General features: G+C 42.9%; 1 protein-coding gene across 6 annotated transcripts in view; it reads right to left on the bottom strand.

The window, feature by feature from the left end:
* The window catches only part of GLIS3 (GLIS family zinc finger 3), a 598,942-nt gene that overhangs the window by 400,962 nt on the left and 177,724 nt on the right, over positions 1–20,256 (bottom strand). For 2 of the 6 annotated variants that reach the window (XM_072761706.1, XM_072761710.1), the window contains exon 5: positions 2,729–3,215. In XM_072761706.1, coding sequence (XP_072617807.1) covers positions 2,729–3,116 — 388 coding nt within the window. In that variant the 5' untranslated portion in view covers positions 3,117–3,215. Of the gene's footprint in view, positions 1–2,728; positions 3,216–16,186; positions 16,852–20,256 lie in introns of those variants that run through there. The other 4 variants (XM_026001604.2, XM_026001606.2, XM_072761733.1 and 1 more) reach the window with 4 other exon arrangements.

Here is a 20,256-nt window from a genome sequence, read left to right as displayed (position 1 = left end):
AGCTCACCAGTGTACTCAAGATAGATCCCAACTCCTAAGCATCTCATCTGTAACCTTTATCTGGCCTCTGCTTAGTCCTCTCCAGTCTTGTCTCTTACCACAGTCCCTATACCCTCAATGTGGAATCAGGCAGAAGTTCATGAAACACACATGATGTCTCCCCTCCAGGTTTTTTTTAAGATTTTATGTATTTATTTGGCAGAGAGAGAGAGAGAGAAAGAAAGAGACAGAGCACAAGAAGGGGGAGCAGCAGAGGGAGAGGGAGAAGCAGGCTCTCTGCCAAGCAGGGAGCCCGATGTAGGACTCGATTCCAGGACCTTGAGATCATGATCTGAGCCAAAGGCAGATATATAACTGGCTGAGCCACCCAGGCAGGTTTTGAGGGTGATTCTCCCTCTATCCAGAATAAGCTCCAATCAACCTCCTCACACACACACACACACACACACACACACACACTCACTTGTACATACTCTTCCACAAGACATACAATTTGCATGCTTGTAAGGCTAGCTCCTCATCTCTCAGGTGTCTGCCTAGATAGCCTACTCTCCTCCCAGATCCACTTATCAAGCAGGGGCTGGAACCCTCCAAATGTTGCCCTAGTGCCATCAGTGTATCCTTACCAGAGCCCTAACTGTGCTATATCTTAACTGCCCACTTATTTGTCGAATTTTCCTAACTCCTTGAGGGCCAGGACTATGTTTTATTAGCTACTGTATCCCCAGAACAGTGGCTCACCTATAATACATGCTCAATAATTATCTGATCAGTAAATGATTGGATGAAGTTCAAAGAGTCCTAGATCACCATTCTCAACCTGTTGTTGGCTTAACTTAGGAACTGTCAACCAAGACCTGAAAGAGACACATTCAGCCACTGTTGGCACCATCCAGAGTGGTATCCAAGCTACAAGGCCAGAAGAGATAACAATACAGTTACCCTCGACCCCTAATCCATGCTCGTGCGTGGCCCAACCATGCAGATCCAGAACAGGCACTGTGAGCTCAGAAGCTGAGCAAGGAGGCAGAAAGTTGAGAAGAGGAGAATCGGGGGACAGCACTGATTTTTACAAGAGTTCCAAGATATATTAACCCTCAGAGTTCACTATCCCTGACTTAATGGAAGCATAATTTTTTTAAACTATGTATATAATTATACCCACTTCTGGTCACCATCAAAGTAACATCCCCAAACTCCTTACCAATGGCAATGCTGAAGTTATTTGTTCTTTCTAGACATTAGTTCCCTTGCCCCTTAATCAGCAGTACCATACAACCCAGGGCTGTTTTGAGGAATAACTGAGATTCTGTGTTGGAAGCACCCAATACAGTACCTGATACAGGCTTATTTATGACATAATAAATAGAAGCTGTTAGTACTATCAGCATTAATATTGTCAGCCAGGATTCAAAAACTGGGCCTCCACACCTAAAAACGCAAACACATGAGCCTGACATCAAGGAACGTAGCTCACCATGCTATGACGCAGCAACCTGACAAGGATCGAATGATTTTGGATGCACCCCCAGGGAAAGTTTTTCCTATGCTTGTTCTAAATATCAATAGGTGTGAGAAATAAAACAATCTAAAGTCAAACCTAAACCAAAATAAGAAAAAAGCTACGTACATATTTAGGGTTTTTTTCTTAACCTGTCCATTTATACCATACAGAGGAATACAAAGACACTAAAACAACTTTTTGGTTACTCATCTGCTACAAATGAGTATTCTCCTGAACTGGGTGAGTTATGAGTTAACTGGGTGAATGACTATTCCAGGTGCTGGCAATTTTATTTGGTAGTGTACCCACCTAATACAAACAATTAAAACCAAATGCTAAAAATACCTACCGGTATATGTAATTGTGCTATTTTATGTAACCAAGCTATATTTCACATGAGATATATATATTCTTTCTTTTTTTTCTAGCCCAAATACACATTTCATGTGCAACATCACTCATTACGTCAACATCAGTTCCTATAGAGTGTGTCATTCGAATAATTTGTTATTCTCCAACAATTCCGTAATTTTTTTAACAATTCCGTAATTTAAAATACATGTTATTCAAACATTACTGAACTAAAAGCACGTTCTCTCTGCACTTCAAATTAACCAAGTTTTCTAGTTCTTCACAAGCCCCAAAATACATCGTTTCATTATTCTCTTCTGGCTTCCTTCCCTCTTGTCACCAGCTAAACTACAAAACTTTTATGAGTCTTGCTCTTGGAATAATTTTTTATCATTTCTATGTATGAATTCCTCACTCTATTGGCTGTTAAACCTTCCCCCTTCTTATCCTTTTCCTTCCAAACTTTCCTTCTAGCACCCAACCCACATCATGATGGCTCTGGCCACCCCTCTGCTCTGTGGCCCAGGGAATCCAGTCCCTTTGTGCATCCCGAGGTTAGGGGCTTGCTAAACTGGCTCCTGCCCTCCACCACCACCACCCAGCCTCACTCCCTATGTCTGATCTTTCTGTCTCACCTTTCGCTCTGCTCCACAGCCCCATGAGGTACCACATTTACCCCTGTGGTCTCCTTACCCTCACACAAATACACATCCATCCCCGTACCAAGAAAGCTACATATCATTAAGAGACTATCAGCTTTGACCCTTACATTCAATCATGTGTTTTCCCATAAGATTTGCTGGCAGAGAAGGATCTGGAGAGGAGAAAAAAAATCGTTTCCACTTTGAAAAGATCCCAGAAAGACAATCCTACCTTTCCCAGGATTTGGAGGAAAAGGATTTCCAAACTCCTGCTGCTTTGGCTTTAAAGTGTGTGGCCCTGACATGCCTCCAGCCTGGGTGACCTGGTATCGTGGCTTCCCATTGGTGAGCACTTGTCTCCTGGGGCTCAAGGCGGGCAGATGGAGGGGGCTCTCGGCCATGTTGCTCTGAGGAGCCATCCCTCCTCCCGAAGGCATCTTGAGATGGAGGCTGTTACCAAGGCTTCCGATGGCAGGGCTTGCTGTGCTGCCACAGGACGTGGGGCCAGGAGTCCCAGAGTGGGCTTGGATGGGAGGAATGTGTTGGCCACTGACCATCCCAGGCCCCTGTGGGGTTCCTGATGTCCGGTGGAGACTCATGCTGCATGACCTTCCATTCATTCTGAAAAAACCTGTGGCCAGGATGGTCAAATATCCAATGGCACTAATGACTCCTTTCAGGCAAAGTCCAATAAGTTATCCATGGTGTGGGTTATTAGCCTGTTTAAAAAAATAAATACAGGCATTTTTAAAAGTAAAAATGAAACTAAGTCACAGTGAGTTTTCAACCTGTGTAGCATTCATATCAGGAAGAAAAGAAGCACTCTTAGCAAAACGGCCTTTTATGTAAAGCAGGGTCATCAAATACATGGTTCATTGGCAGGCACTCTCCCCTCCTGCATTCATGGTAGACATGGATTATGGATCACTGTATTGTTTTGTTTGCCACTGAGCCCTTCTCAATACAGTGCTCTTGGCAACTACAACCAATCAACTGGTGCCAGCTTGCAAAATGAAACTTATTTGGCTCCCTAGAAGATCTGTCCATACTAGTTCACTTTTGCTACAGTGAGTCTTGGGAAGTCCAAAGCATCACCTTTGCGAGCTGTGAGACCAATGCTCCAAAGTTTCCAGTAAACAAGCAAAAGGCAGATATGGCCTCTAAATGAAATTATGAGGATATTAAACCACTCTCTGATTTTTACTGTAAGAGCAAAATGTTCACAGTCCCTGGACTCACGTAAGATAAAAATAGGGGCTTGGGATTCTCACGAAGACGTCATATAACCACATATCCAAATACAGCAGCATCAGAGTCTTGGTTCCATAATGATTCTGAGTTATGGGGATGGAAAAAGAATCAACACCACAATACTCTCACCTTCTATTAAGATCCTAGAAAAGGAAAAGTCTCTGCAAAACACTTCATGGAAAGCATAATGAAAGAAGGAGGCAATTATGTTCACCATACACACCACACATAGTAAATCAACCATAGTTCCACAAACATGGTTCCATCTGCCACCCCACCGCCACCTTCCTCAAGTGACAAAGAAAGAACCAACATCACTGGTATGACCACAGGACATCATTATCCATCTGTATATCATAAAGTCAGTACTCTCTGGCTACAAATCTTTAGGAAAGGCCCTTCCCTCCCTTAACCAAAAGCTCATAAAATGTATATAGAGTCAAGGAGGTGACTAAGTGCCACTATTCCAAATGAATGACAAACATAGTCACAATCTGTATTCTTTTACACAGATATGATTGTCATGCAAAGAAGCCAAAGCTGAACAAATATAGGAGATATGGCTGAGTACACAGTGGTAGTAGTCAGATATTCTCTACTGGATGATTCCTACGTTTTCTCTAGGATCCACTCAATGTCTTAGACAAATATTCCCAACCAACTCTCAAATAAATGGCTCCATCAGCCATCAGGGACAGAATATTGGAGGGAAAACTCTCTGTGAAAAAGTTTTTTTTTTTTTCATTTATCCTTTTAGAAAATCAAAAGATTTGATTTTTAAGTCAAGCACTCACTGTGCCCTCTGCAAAGTTTAGTGTGTGCCCAAATGTTGAGAAACTTCAAAAATTATTAACAATATAACATTTGGAATGTTTCCCTCGCCTTTACCAATTTTCTACTTTATTAGGAATTCTATCAGTCCAGCATATTTCATATGGCCACACCATTCAATCCTGAGAAACACTCTGAGCCCCTGCTCCTGCCCTTCCTTCCATTACAGTCCCCAAGAACGGACAAGGAAAGCCAGCCTACCCAAACTTTATCACTTTAAGTTGTTTAATGGAACAATAAGAAATAAACCCTAGTACTAAACAGGTTGTTAAGATTTTGGTTTTTTACATTGGGAAAAATCCCAATGCCTTTCCAGTTGTGTCCATTTAAGAACTCCAGTGACTTATCATCTGGTCTGTTGAGTCGTGGGTTGACTGTGACCAAGAATCATTTCATATCTCTGTGCTTTGCCAGAGGATGTTGGCCATCTATTCTTCACTTATTCATAAAATAGTGTTTTCTGACTACTCTTAACCCGCAAAAGAGAGCACTTATTCAGCACCAACCAAAAGAAGTAAGTATATATGTTGTATTGGCAATTTGTTGAAAATGAGGAATCATCCAATATGACTGGCATTATGAGCCATCGTGAGTCCATGTGACAAGCGTCTGTAGATTTACAGACTATGCCCCACTTCCAGTTTTTAAAAACAAAGGAGTCATTTTTGGCAGCAAGATCAATACAAGCAGGAATTCTCATCAAAAATCTGGATAAAAACACATAAGTAGGTACTTAGCATTAGGTTAGATCATTAAGAAGGTTTGTGAGAAAAATAATGTGCTGAGAAGCTAATTAAGTATCAGATATTCATACCTGCCTGTCAAGCTGGACTTTTATTTTATTTTTAAACTGAACTCCTGTTTTAAATACCTTTAGATTGAAAGTAACAACAACAATAACAAAAATGCACTTAAATTTTATTACTAAAAAAGCAACAGCCAGAAAGCAAAGTGATGAATGCCATAAAGAAACACCAGTAAGGTGATGGCATACAAGCTAGGAAAACCAACCTCAAGACAAAATAATATAAACTCTGTGTGAAAATATGCTTAATAACCCAGTTTGCACATTAATCATGCCAATGGATTTTTCAAGCATTAGAGACAAGAATTTAAAAATCAATTTTATCTACTGGTATTAAAGTACTTTATATACTTTTTAGCAAGGCCATATGATCATTTATAATCCTAAATCCCCGCGTTAACAAAAAAGCAATAAACTGCTAACTTTTAAGAAAGATACATCCTTATTTAATCAGAGTAAAAACAGCACTCAACTAGAAGTCAGGACACCTAAGTTCTACCTCTGGCAAATCATTTATAACTTCTCTGGCTTACAGTTTCCATCTATAAAACAGCTGATGATAATCAGTACCATCTCTTGAAATTCTAATCTTCCAGATAATTAAGATAAGGAAGATTATCAAAGATACCCACTTAAGATGATCAAAGATAAATATGTAGATTTTATACCTATGACACTTAAGTCAAGAGGACAGGGTAGACATGAAAGCAAAAATAGTAACCTTCATCCACTCCATCAAAGCAAGAGCAGATAGGAGGTTCTCACATTAGCAGTGTGCTAAAAAGACAACACTTACCTTGAAAAATGGATAACAGGACTAAATTTGCCTACACTTGGGCAGCCCCGGTGGTGCAGCGGTTTAGCGCCGCCTGCAGCCCAGGGCGTGATCTGGAGACCCTGGATCCAGTCCCACGTCAGGCTCTCTGCATGGAGCCTGCTTGTGTCTCTGCCTCTCTCTCTCATTCTCTTTGCATCTCTATGAATAAATAAAATCTTTTAAAAAATAAATAAATAAATTTGCCTACACTTTGCCAAAAAGTAAAATCACAACTAATCAATATATCAAAACCTAACTGGTAGATTTCCATTGGCAGAGCATCCTTCTATTTAAAAATCTATTCAAGGGGCACCTGGGTAGGTTGGTTCAGCACCCGACTCTTGATTTCTTTTCAGGTCATGATCTTAGGGTCATGAGATCAAGCCCCACATTGTGCTTCTCGTTCTGTGGGGTATGCTTTAGATCCTCCTTCTCCCTCTGCCCCTCCCCCTCTCCACTGGCACACTCTCTCTTTTAAAAAAAGTATTCAAGTTCTCCAGAATTACTTTCTCCTCCACCCTCCACTCACTGCCTACCCCAAGCTATCAACAGAAAAAAAAAAAAAAAAAAAGAAGAAGAAGAAGAAGAAGAAGAAGAAGAAGAAGAAGAGGAAGAAAAAGAAAGGGACATCTGGAAATACAAATTTAGGGTACTTTGGATCTGATATATTGATACATTTAGAGTTTTAACGCTCTGTCCATTCAAACAATGAAAATGTTCATTCTGTCAAATGAGTCAACATGAGTTAATAAATCTTTCCATTGACCACTTTCAAACTCTTAAAACACACTCCTCTAAGTCAGGTCAGAAAGGAAATTACTTAACTTCTAAGGAAACTAAGGCACAAAACCATTTAATAATTTCACTGGTTTTCTGGAAAAGCTATGACTTTGATCAAAACACAAAATCATGACACTATCTTCTACCCAAGGCTCCAGGCACTGTGTCTCATAGATTAAAAGATCCAACAAGTAAAAAGCAACGTTAATTCATCCATTCAAGGAAATTCCAAAAACACGAGTCCATAATGCCTCTTTTACAGCCAAAAGCCCTTTCCTAGTAAATATCATTAATAAACTCATCTAGAGTCATAATTCATCTGATGAGCCAGTTAATTATTAATTTTCATACATCATTTCATTTCCTTAGGCTACATTTAGCCTTTGTTACATTTTCCATTCCTTATGCCACAAGTGTTTCTTACTCTGCATAAAAAACCTGATAATGAGACACAAAATACTGGTCAGCAAACAAAATGCTCCTGGACTGCTTCTTTTATATACATCTAAGCCATCTAAAATAGGGTTTTTATCGATTTTTTTTTATTTTTTCCCCCTTCGGGTTAATGATTGTGTAATTTCATTAACTGCTTTTTCAACATCACTGCCTTGATCATTAATAGGCCCAAGCTATTCCCCTGCGCTTCTCTGGTTACAGCTTTTGTAGCCAGAAGAATATAGAAATGAAAAGCCTATTGACAAATAATATAAGCTATTCTCATGCGCGGCTGCAGTGCGAAGCACATTTTGCAATTCAATCAAGGACAGATAGAGCTGAATGTTCTTAGATCCCAGGAGTTCATTTTAATAAGCAGAATGTACCTTGTCCTAACACAGGTGACTGACTCCTCAGAAAAGATTGTATAAACAAAAACCAATCTTGTAAGGCATTTTATTGGCAACAATATAAACATGGCTATATTAGATGAAATCAATAAATCAAAATTATTCTTGCCTGCAATTCTGACAAGAGGGAAGTGCAAACATGTGCCTGTGAAACTGGAGGATATTATAGAGGAAATGCATTAGATGTGTACAATATCATTTCTCTAAATTGAAAGGGAGGGTACAATATTATGATAAAATAACCCACAACAAAGTGGAGTTGATCATTTCCGTGGTTTCACAACGTTATTCAGTGAGACTGACAGATTCACAGACTTTACAACCGAAGTTACACAGAAACAAGGCTGGGTGGGATATTTCCACATGAGTGAGATGTAGAGCAACAAACTTATGGAGGTTACACCTGGTAGCTACCACGTATAGAATATAGTCAGGTAGGCACTGCCAAGGTCTGATGTCCATAATGCTACGAATATTAACATACTTATTCTGAACACTAAGATGTATGAACATTATTCAAGCAATATAATCACCAGTAAGATAAAATCTTACAAATCAAAGAGGTTTAGTGCTGAGTTATATCAATTACAAACATAAAGACAAATTACTGTTCCCTCCAGATATTCAAGACCATTCTTTCAAAGCCCACTCAGAAAAGATAACGTAATGAACATTATGGATTCCATCTAGTAGAATCCCTGACCATCTTATCTGTGGATTTAAACCCTTAGCTATCCAGGGATATACACATTTTAATTTTTTTATTTTTATATTTTATAAAATTTTCTCAATGAAAATAATCTCCCCTAAGTAGGGAATAAAACAACCAGCAGTGCCCTTTTAAATTTAAATTAATGGCTAAGACATGCCAAATGCAGACAGTAAACATAGGCTAAGGAAAGAAAACAAGAGCAAAGGAGAAGAGCAATATATTAAAAATTCAGTAACCTCTATTAGAATCCATTCACCATACTTCAGTCCATCTATGTAACTCTCATACTCCCCCAGCTCACTGAATGTCGCTACTTTTAGTAGTAATTATCTACAAACGTTTCATTTACTTTGTCTCAATCATTAACTCATCAATGAGTACAGAAAGTTGTAGAAATCTGTGACCCTATCACAAATGGCAAGGGAAAGGGGAATAATTAGGACTCTAAGAGATCACACAGAACGAGAATGAACTTGGAACCAAAAATATTTTTAATACAAACATAGGTATGTTCAGAAAAGTAACCATGCTGTGGCTCCTAAGTTCCTAGATCTATTTTTAACAAAGTGCTCTTTCTAAAGCAGTGTTTCTCAAACTGGTTGCAATACGATGGTAGGCCCTGAAATCAATTATTCAATGGAAAAAGTGTATTTTAATGAAACTGAACTGACTAGACCAAAATAGAAGCTACCAGAGTACATCTAATGTATTAATTGTTAAGTACTATTTTGTGTCTGTTACTTGTGGGTATACATGTCTGTATGTATCTGCAATGCTTATAGCGTATTTTGCCTAAGATGAAAAATATGTTTTATGGTGAGTTACAGTCAAAAAGGTATAAAAGCAACTTAAAAAAGCATTTAGACTGTTGCCTGCTCAGACACCTAAAAAGAAAAGCTGCAGGTATAGACAGAGTTGAACAGCCAAAGTAAAAGAAATATCAAATTATAGTTGCAATGAGCAAAGAATCTAAAAGTTCAACATTTTTAGCTTTATAAAACATAAGGATTCACCAATACAAGGCTATCCTCCTACCACTGCCATCTTTGTGCATTTGACTCAGTATCACTTCATCAGCCATGCTCTATAAACACCAAAAATCAACCAACTAACAAAATTAGGATCCAAATGACCCACAATTGTAGTGATTTCTCATTGTAGAAGGTAGGGGGACCTACCCTGAAACAGAATTTCCTTCTTACAATGCTAAAGGGGGACAAGTTTAAATTAATGCCTAACTGCCTTTGAGAACTGAGTTTTCCAAAATATGTTCTTAATATGAGTTAACCATCAGATCCTATGAAGAGGAATTTGAAATGGAAAAATGAACACATTCCTTATGATGTCACCACTGAATTAATTACCTGAATTGCAAAGAGTGAACACCACAGGGCCATGGTTTGAGACACAAAGGCCGCTTCAGAAATATAAAAGAAAAGTAACTAGCTGGAGATTTTTCTTTCAAAAACAAAACAAAACCTCCACACTCATACAAGGAGGTACATATGTAGTAAAACATGGCAAATGTAAAGTACATTCTTTGTCATTTTTTTGTGTACAAATAACTAGTTGGTCCATATGAATAACTATTTACAAAGCTAAAGGTCACAATCCTTTCAAACAGGTAATAAATAATTATTTATGGGAGGTTCTAGAGATAAAATTGAATTTATCACAGATTAAACCAAATATTCAAGCATATTAAAGTGTCCTGCATCACATGCAAAACTGATTTCTTTTCTTCGATGTAGTTATTGCCTAAAAGTGACCAATAAAACTATTTTTAGTGTTGATAGACAAAAGTATTACACAAGTTAAATTATGTTCACTGACATCACTGCAGAAGTATGAACATTCACAACAATGACTAGGCCCTTAACCAATATGACAACATATTTATTGAAGGGAAGGGAGGAAGGAAGGGAGAAAGAAGAAAAAGAAAAAGAAAAAGAAAAAGAAAAAGAAAAAGAAAAAGAAAAAGAAAGAAAGAAAACGGGATAGAGAAAAAAACCAACACGAATGACTCAGTCAAGTTACAGAAAGAAGTGGAATCTACTACTGGTCATGCTGAAAAGGTTGGGAAAACATTAATCCATTTCTTCACGCACAAGAATAACAAGAATTCATACACAGCCCTGGCATCTGCTTAGTTTTCTGCATATAGTGTGCAGCAGGCCTAGAAATGAAACTTCTTGGATCTGGCTCTGAACTTCAGGAAGAAATGATATTCAGAAAATCTGATCTGGAAGAAGAAGAAGAAGAAAGGAAGAAAGTCTGATCTCTTTACCAAGGCCCCTGGAACAGGGTCTGATCTGGTGCTGTAACCCTATCTGCCCATCTGCAGTTCAGCCGGGCTTCCTGCACCTGAAGGAATGTGCAGTTGTTCTCATTCTTGGCCTTGAGGAGATCACATCAGACGAGAATGGTCCCATCAGCTTTCTTCATTTCAAGTCTGCTCTCTACCACTCACAGCCCTTGTGATTCCAGTTTTACAGACAAATCCCCTGATTTTGTTCCCATAGTGGAACATAATTGGATCCTTGTTTCTGCTCATCCTACATGTTGTACTCGAGTCCACATGGGTGGTCTTTCCCCTCCTCCCTTCTTTGGCCCTCTTTTTCCCCAAATCCAGATCCTACTTACCCTCCATGTCCATCCCAAATCTGTAGGCCTTCCCTGATCCTCTCTTAATATCTGTACCTATTTGCAGAATGGTTAGAATTAGACTATCATACATAGTTCATAGGATTACAAAATATGAAATGAGACCAATCATGTTACTTCCTCAGCACAGTGCCTGGCACAAGGACCCAGTAAATGTTAACTGTTTTACTCAAAATACCTCTCTTGTAACATCCATAACTTTCTACATTACCTTATAGTTACTTGTCTGTTTCATCTCCCTGCCTAAATTCTAATTACATTAAGTTTAGAGGCCTTGTCTAATTTACCCTTTGAACTTTCATGAGTGCTTATATGTTCATAGATGGTTTTAGACAATACCTACACCTCTGTATTTTTCATACTACACATATTACACACATGTGGATTCATATATAACATTTATATATCACATGCATTTATTGTACTCATACTTGTACTGCTCATTAATATTGAAATATGTGATATCAGTAAAATATATAATTACATATTTGTACCCTATATTTATCATTTATTGCCCAAATAAATAACAGTGCAATAAGGTATAACTGTATGATAACAAACCCTACACTCTGTGCCAGTTTAATCACAGTTGCATGCTCCCTCGTTTATTCTTTTCTGTGACAGGAAAAAGTAGCCAGACACTATGCCAGTCTTCTAAGCAGAAACATTATTCTGGCCTTTATCTTGGCATACTCATGAACAATGAAAAATCGTAGCTAAAAGCTGGAAAACAAACACAGTCATTTTGTTACTGAGACCAGGCACTTCTTCTTTTGCTATGGGGGTTGGTGGCCCTAATGGGGATTGTCAAATGCATCTGGAGCACTCAGCTGGAATGCTGAGCTTCTCAGCATTCTCCTTGCTCATCCCACACTGGCTTTGAACTGGTCTTTCACTCTTGTCTGCTGTCCCCTATCAGACCATCAGTGGGATAGAAAACACGGCTTCTGTTTTGTCAGTGTTCTAATTCTATCATATTAAGTAATGCCTGACCAACTAAGTTCTGCAAGCTCAATTATTCCCACCATCTTTAAAGGGAAATCCAAATTATTTGACCTACTGGAAGGCTGTGACATCAGCAAAAGAAGCCAGATCCAAGAGTACATAATGAATTATTCCACTCACATAAGGTATTTTTAAAAACGGGCAAGATTAATGTATCTGTTAGAAGTCAAGGCAGTGGTTACTCTTGAGGGGGAACATAATGATGAGTGTGTGAAATGTTGGTAACGTTCTTTTTCTTGATCTGGATGCCAGTTTTTCAGTTCGGTTTAGCTAGTGAAAATTCACTAAGCTTAAGATACATGTTCTTTTCTGTATGGATATTTCATTTCAGCTCAATAAAAAACATGGGTTTTGTTTCAACTCCACCTTAAGTAAATGGAGAACCTGACTTGGGGGCATCTTTTTTATCAAACTACATGTTAGAGTCATTTAAAGATTCTGCCGTATGTCTCATCCTCCAGGAATGAGTAAGGCAGCACATTTTTGTTACACAAATTTCCTAGATGCCATTTATCTATTTTTTAAATTTTATTTTTAATCCTAATTGAGACCACGAAGCAACCAAACTTAGTGAAAAAGTTAAACCTTGTGTTTCCACCATCTTTATATTATCCTCTACAGAAAATAATTACAGAAACACACAAAAAAATGACTTCTCCAGGGAAGAGAATGTGCAGGAGATGCCACTTCCTGAATTATCTCCTTCAAAATGTACTTCATCTCTACTTGGAAGAATTACAAATTAGCATTACAACTCCAAAGATCAATACCTACAATATGAGAGGGGACAAAAGTGAAAAGAATGTCCTCGGGCTTAATTTACTAGCAAGAAAGAACACTCAGAGGAAAAAAAAAAAAAAAAAAAAGACTGAAAACACTCAGCTCTCTTTTGAAACAATGGAAAGACCACTTTCTACCATATGACTGAAGACATAGCTGGTACAGAACAGAACGTTAGTTTGCTATTTTCACCTTCCCTATCCTATTTTGGCCCAGTAGGAACTGCACCCACTAGGTGAACCGTGGAGTTTATCCCACCCCAGCCCCAAAAAGTTGCTTTTCCTATTTGGAATGAAGATCACTTCTAAGCAAATTAACAGACTCCATGTACTCAAGCTCTAGCAAACCACTCATATTAAGGAACTTGGTTAGAAGCAGGGATCAGAGAAAAGATGCCCTCTCACAACTGGCCCAAGGTGACCCAGGAAGAGAGGGAATTACAGCAGCACTTAGACTGAACCACTCATACTCAAGAATTGCTGACTCCTCTGAGCAACAAAGGAAAAGAATTCACCAATAAGAAGTGTTTTTCAAAGGAATTGGAAAAGAAATGTCCCCTACTCTTCCTTTCAAAGGCAGTGGCAGGTCTGATGTGGCTGCCATAGACAACTGGTGAAAACACAGGAAAACTGCAGTGCCTTTACATGTGATCTCTCCCAGCTGCAACAATAACATGTCATAGCACACTCCTGTCTCTATGTGGCTGCAAGCTTTCCCCCAACCTTCATATGGGCAGATCCTTTTTCTAAAAATCTTTGCATGGTGCACTTATTCAACACTTCACCAAGGAAGCAAAATTAGGGGAAGGCGAAGAGGAGGAATGGGAGGATTAAAACCAAATAAATCAATTTTATACAAAAAAAAAAAAAAAAAGCTTCCCAGTTTAGTGTAAAAGGGTAGTCTAACAGAGAATGTGACATGGGGGAAACGGATGTCTGGCTAACTCCCAATGCAGAAATCATGACTCATCAAAGCTTTCAGTGGGGACATAAGAAGGCTTCACATTTGTCTTGAGTTCACCTTCATGCCAAGAGAGGCTCTCTGCACCAGAAACTGGGGAACTTCATTGTGTGTCCAGCATTTGTGACAACTGACTATGAGGGCTTCGACAAAACCCTACAAGTCTCTGGATCTGGGTTTCCTCATCCATAGGGGATCCATAGCCAAGGTCCTTCTAGTTTTTAGTCTCTACTTGATATTCCCAGATTCCAGATCCCAGATCCTAAGGGGAATCGGTCCGCTGGGGGGAGCTGCAGTACATCCCTCTTCTCAAACTCCAGCACCCCGCCCCCCGCCCCAGCCCAAACTCTGGGGGAGATACTGAGGTTCTGGAAGTAGATGGGGAGAGGGTGCAAAGCCCTTTTCTCCGTAAAAGGGGCCACAACCACCAGAGTCCAGTCCCAAAAGACGCTGCTCCCTGCCATCCCGGAAGTACCCTCCAACCCCCGCCCCTGCCCCGGGTTTAGATGCTCCAGAGATGAGGGCCTCGCGGAAACCCAGGAAGCCTAGCAGGAGGTGAGGAATACAGAGCAGACGGGCGGGTGGGGGGGGGGGGGGGGGGGAAGGGGGGGGAGAGGGGGCTCTCCAGGCAGGAGGAGGGCCTGAGAGATCGAGAGGTGCTGGGGACCCGCCGGGCGGGGAGACACGACTGGGGCAGGGTGGGAGGAGGGCAGCCCTTATCCCGACCCCCTGGCGTGGCCCGCGGAGGTCGGAGGCCCGAGCCACTAGGCTCCCCCGCGCGGAGCGAGGGGCGGGTCTGAGGGCGGAGGCGGCAGGGCCCTGGCTGGGGCGCGCTGTTGCGACCCCGTCACTCGCCGGCCGCCTCTGACCCTAACCCTCCGCCGGGTCCGCGAGCTAGCGCAGCAAAACAAAACAAACTCGTGCCGGTTTCCTGTTGTGCAACCCAGCCCCGAGCAAGTCGGGCCGAAAGGGCGCCGCCGCCGGCCCGCGGCTGGGAAACCCGAGCGGGGAGAGCAGCGCGCTGCCCTTCCCGGCCCGAGCTGAGCTGGGATTCCGGGGCGGCTGCGGCCCGGGGCTGCCATCCAGCCAGCGTCCTCACCCTCGGGGCTGCTTTCGCTTCTCGCCTCCCAAACACCCCCAACAAGTGGAGGGCGCGACCCGCGAAGCCAGAAACCACCTTTCCCAAAGCTTCTCCCTCCAGGTACCTAACTGAATCATCCATAGGATGACAAATCACTCAGGGCCGAGTTTTCCAGACACTTGGTAACTTCCTCGTCCCCGAGGTGACTTGTCACTCCAGTGAGTAACTTGGAAGTGTCGCTTGGGGCAAGGTGTGTGTCTAGGAGAGAGCCGGCTGCTCAGTCACGCTTTCCAGAGAGCGGCCCCGACAGACTTCAAAACACACACAGCGTCATTTACAGGGACTGGAGCTGTGAGCGGGACGGAGCGGCCAAGACTGAGACATTCTCCAAACAGTGCTGACATTCTGTCGGGCCCCTAAAAATGTAAACGCAAAGTGACGAACCCGGTGGGGAGTGTGAGCGTCTGAGAATGTCTGCGCCGCTTGCCGCGTGGGAGGTTACAGTTAGAGACCTGGCGGCTGCGGGTCACGGAACGACTCCCAGAGACAGACCCCCCACCCCCACCCCCACCCCAAGAACCTTCGGAGCAATGGGGACCTTGTCTTTGGGGGGATCCAAGTGTGCAAAACGGCCCCAGCGGAGTTCCACAAACACGTGGGTCTGGAGAAGGCATCGACAGACCCGTGAGCGCGCGGGACCTCCCGTCCCCCATCAGTGCCCACTTCTTCAAAGTTTCCCTTCAGTCGGGACTCGGGGGCGGCGTGCAGGACCAAGCCCGTGGGTCCTGTAACTTGCCTTGACTGTGTGGCCCTCCGGCCCCTGCTGTCCAAAAGAAAAACCCAAAACAAAACTCTTCCTAAGTAAAGAAACTTTAATACCTTGTTGGTTCCCTTTCCGTCTTCCACACTCGGTGCTCTGAGGCAACTGACAACAGGGCTTGACGCCTCATCCAGGGCTGCTGTCTCAACAAGCAGATCTTTTAGAAAATCTCGGGCTGCGGGTGCGAGTATCCTTAAACCCGCGCGAACGCCACGGGTTCCGCGTGGAAAACTCTTTCCAACCCCTAGTTTGCGTCTCCGAGCGTTAACTCCCCCCCACTCCCAAGCCGGCTTCTCCCGCCTCCCGCCTGCGAGCAAAGTTCCTATGGTATCCACTTACCAGGTAACCCGGATTTCCACAACAAAGCCAGGCGTGCGGGTCCCCTCCTCGGCCCGCCTGCGAGTGACAGCGGCGGCCGCCCTTCAGCGCGCTCCGCGGGTTCTGCGTCCTTCGGGAACGAGAACTCCCATCCAAGCCGGGGACGGAGCGCGGAAACCCGGCCCAAGCGCCGTGTGTGTGCGCGCGCGTGTGCGAGGGCAGCGGCGGCAGGGGGAGGAGGAGGCAGGAGGGGGCGGCCGGACCCTCGGCATCAGCTCATTCTCCCCCCACACGGACACAGACACAGACACGCGCAAATGTTTTTAGAAAGTTGAGTTTCGACTTTGTGCCTCGCCTGTCCCGCTCATCCTCGCCCTGCGTCTGGGGGCCGGTGCGGGATGCTGGCTAATTGCTTTCGGCGGGCTCCGTTGGGGGAGCGCTGGTGCGAGCCTGGACGGCTGCGGGCGGGCGGGAGGGCGGGCGTGCGGGGAGGGGCAACGGTATCGGCCCTGGCGCTGGTGCCCTTGCGCGCCGCGCTCTGGGCTGCTGGGGCGGCGCAGTGTGGACGCGGCTGCAAGGGGAGGGAGGTGGGAGGGGGAGGGGGGAGGGGGGGGGGGAGAGGAGAGGGAGGGAGGGAGGGAGGGAGAAGGCGGCCCCGCGAGGAGTGTGGATGTGTGTTCGGCCGCGAGGGCCGGCCTGTAGCCAGCTGCTTCCTGAGTGTGAGCGCCGGAGGGGGAGGGGGAAGAGGGTGGGGGCGGGCTCGCCGGTCACCAGGCTGACCAATTCGATGGCCGCGCTCGTGTCTCCCTCTCCACGCGTTCACGCACGCACTCCTTCCCGTGTGCCAGGGAGTTTAGGAACTCCAGAACAGAGTAACAGCAGAGAGACACTGCCTTCTTCTTGGGCCTTATTTGTTGAATTGGCCTTTTTAACGTGAAAAAGTGTCAAGAGTTTTGACAGGATCTGATGTCAAATAGTAGAGAACAAGTGAAAACAAATACCCAATAGTAAAATACAGAGATAAAAGCTTTTTAAAAAGTGGTAAATGGCAAAAGTGTCTTTCTGATACTTAGGATTAGATGAACATAACTTTGAAAATGGCTAGGTGAAGCACAGAGGATGCCTCTGGCATCTCTTCTAAGTATAAGCAGAGAAGAAATGGAAATGTTACCTGAATATAAAATTCTAAAAACAGGCTGTTAGGAAGGGAGGCACACTCCCTGCATGTATAGCATCTATTCAGTAATACTTGCTCCTTAAGAATTCAACCTCCTGGGATGCTTGTGTGGCACAGTGGTTGAGCATCTGCCTTCATCAGCTCAAGGAGTGAACCCCTGATCCCAGTCCCACAACAGGCTCCCCATAGGGAGCCTGCTTCTCCCTCTGCCTATGTCTCTGCCTCTCTCTGTGTGTGTTTCATGAATAAATAAATAAAATCTTTAAAAATTTTTTCAACATCCTCACCTAAGCTGTGACCCCAGCCCTTCTACTTGGCTTGGTCAGAGCCCTCAAGAGACTGTCCCCAGAAGGCCAACTACTAGTGGTTCCCCACATGTACTGCTACATATGTACAGACTTGCATCTTGGGAATCAACGTATATAAAACACAAATCCCCTCCAGTTAGGCCTTTCTGTGGTGACATTCAGAATTCTGGGTGCACCTGGGTGGCTCAGTCGGTTAAAGCATCTGACTCTTGATTTTGGCACAGGTCATGATCTCAGGGTCTTGAGATCTAGCCCAGCTACATCTCCACACTCGTTGTGGAGCCTGCTTAAGATTCTCTCTCCCTCTCACTGCCTCCTTCTAAGGAAAAAAAATGAATTCCACCAATCCTTATATTCTATTCCAGGGCTTCCACTAAAATATAAATGAGCATTCCTATGAGCAAGATAGAAGCCCTTAAGTACACAAATGACTTGCCCCAAAAAGCCAAACCAAAATGATTATTGATAATTTTCATTTATCTTATTTCAGAAAGAATATTACTAGAGTGGGTCTGTATCCAAGATACTGACATCATACAAAAAAGCCCATTTTCACAATCCTTATGTCTTGTTATGATCTGCTTTTCAAGACTCCCTTTAAGGAAGGCATTTTTCCCCTCTGCTAAAGACACAAACTCATCAGAATATTAATCATCAGAATATCTGTCAGCAGAAGTAGAGAGAGGGAAATAAATTTATAAGTGCTTAGGATATGTCATTCTGTCAATTTTCCAGTTTCTCTCTCTGTTCTTCATCTCCTTTTAAATACAAGTATCCAAGCCCAAGATGGCAATAGATGGGCTCAACCACACACAAGAAAAGGCTCATAAAATGAAGCATGCAGCAACATCACAAAAACAAAGAAACCAAGTGGTAGAAGTTGCTATGACTATTCCATTGTGGCTAGTTATTGCAACATGCCTGACATTCACAGAAAAACTCTTCCTCATTAACTCCAGCCTTCAGGAACAGAGCAAGATGGGAACACTGACCCTTTAATGTGCTTTGGGAAATTCTCTTCATCCAGACTCTTGTGCTGTACATAGGGCTCCCCAGGAACAAGACAAGCGTGGGTGGAAGCTGCAAAAAAACCGATCTACCATCTCTTGAATATCATCTTAAATACAATAGTTTTCATGCATGAAACGATATCCTAGGGGCTTGAAGAAGCTTCTGAAGCTTCCTACTTGATAGGAACAGCTTAGCTGGAAGAGAAAAATATTGTGCTACACCCTACTTTAATCAGTGGCTCATGGAAAATAAAACACTAGGAAAGCTATGAGTCATTAACCTGGAGATCCCCAAAATTCTCTTCACTTAGAAGAGACCTACGGCAGGAAAGTCATTTTTTATTTAGGTGGGATTTTCATGAGCCTCTAACATTCCTATACTTTACGACTAAATATGTACAGTACTTCATTTGACTTTTTTTTGGGGGGGGGGCAGGAATGTAGATCAGCAATGTCCTTATGTTCCATGGGATATAGTAAAGATGCAGCATTCCTAATAAAATCCTGGAGTGACTCAGAATGAGATCTGTACCTCTTCTAGACTGAATTGGTCAGCAGGGATGGAGGAGGGGAGAGTAAGAAATGGTGGGAAAGGAAATAGTGTAGTTCAGAAATGACACTCTTCCTTCCCTGTAAGCTCTCCATCATGCTTAGGAATCACACCCTGGCAGCCTTTCAGCCAGAGGTGGGAACTGCAGTCTAGTTGCTCTCTTCCCTCTCTGGAGCCATCAGTTGTGTGTATCTCAGCCTCTGACTCAGGGCAGCCAACTCAGCAGACAAAACCCTGCTGCCAGCTCAAGTCCAGTTCTCATTCACTAGAGAAATATTCAGTGAGTACCCACTCTGTCCCAGGACAGGGAGTAAAGGAATTAACACTTGCAGGCATTGTGCAAGGGAAGATGTCACATAAAGCAATTTGCCCAGTGCCAGAGATACAGCAAACCCTTAAGAAATGATGGCTCTGCAATACAGAACCTTATCCAAGCAATTTCCAAATGGCCATTGGTAGTCTCCTACATGGAAGCCAGGAAGCTGAAGCCCAGTAAAAAGTTATAGAGAGTGAGGGGCAGAGCTAGGTTTGTCAGTCTTGAAGCCCCAAGTCCTTGTAAACTAAAATAATACCACATGTTCTCTGAATTTGTACAAAGTACACTGCAGGTGTATAAAGTGCAAGCACCTTGTGATCAATGTCAGATAAGCACAGGTGACTGTGGAGGAGGCAAAAATCATTTCCTACTATACATCCCATGCAGTAGCTTGGCTGTTTCAGCTGAACTTCAAAGAAGGAGTATAGAATTGATAAGCCAAGAAAGTCATTACAGATGGAAGGAATAAGGAGCGTCAGAAAGGCACAAAAGGCATAGATCCTGTGTATCTGCTCACACCAAGCAAGAGTACAAAATAGGAATATGCACAGTCTCATACAGCAACATCAGCAGAACACAACGGACTCTGGGATGGAACATCTTAGGTGCAACCCTACAGGAGAACTGTTGTTTGTGTCAGTCTGAGGAATCCACCAGCAAACCTTTACAAACTTGCAAAGAACTATGATCAGATTCCTACTTCTGTAAAATGTATATAGAGAGAAACAAG

The sequence above is a fragment of the Vulpes vulpes genome, chromosome 1 (assembly GCF_048418805.1).
Source record: "Vulpes vulpes isolate BD-2025 chromosome 1, VulVul3, whole genome shotgun sequence".
NCBI lineage: Eukaryota > Metazoa > Chordata > Mammalia > Carnivora > Canidae > Vulpes > Vulpes vulpes.
The sequence above is the reverse complement of the archived record's forward strand: the minus strand, read 5'-3'. Positions and strand labels throughout refer to the sequence as shown.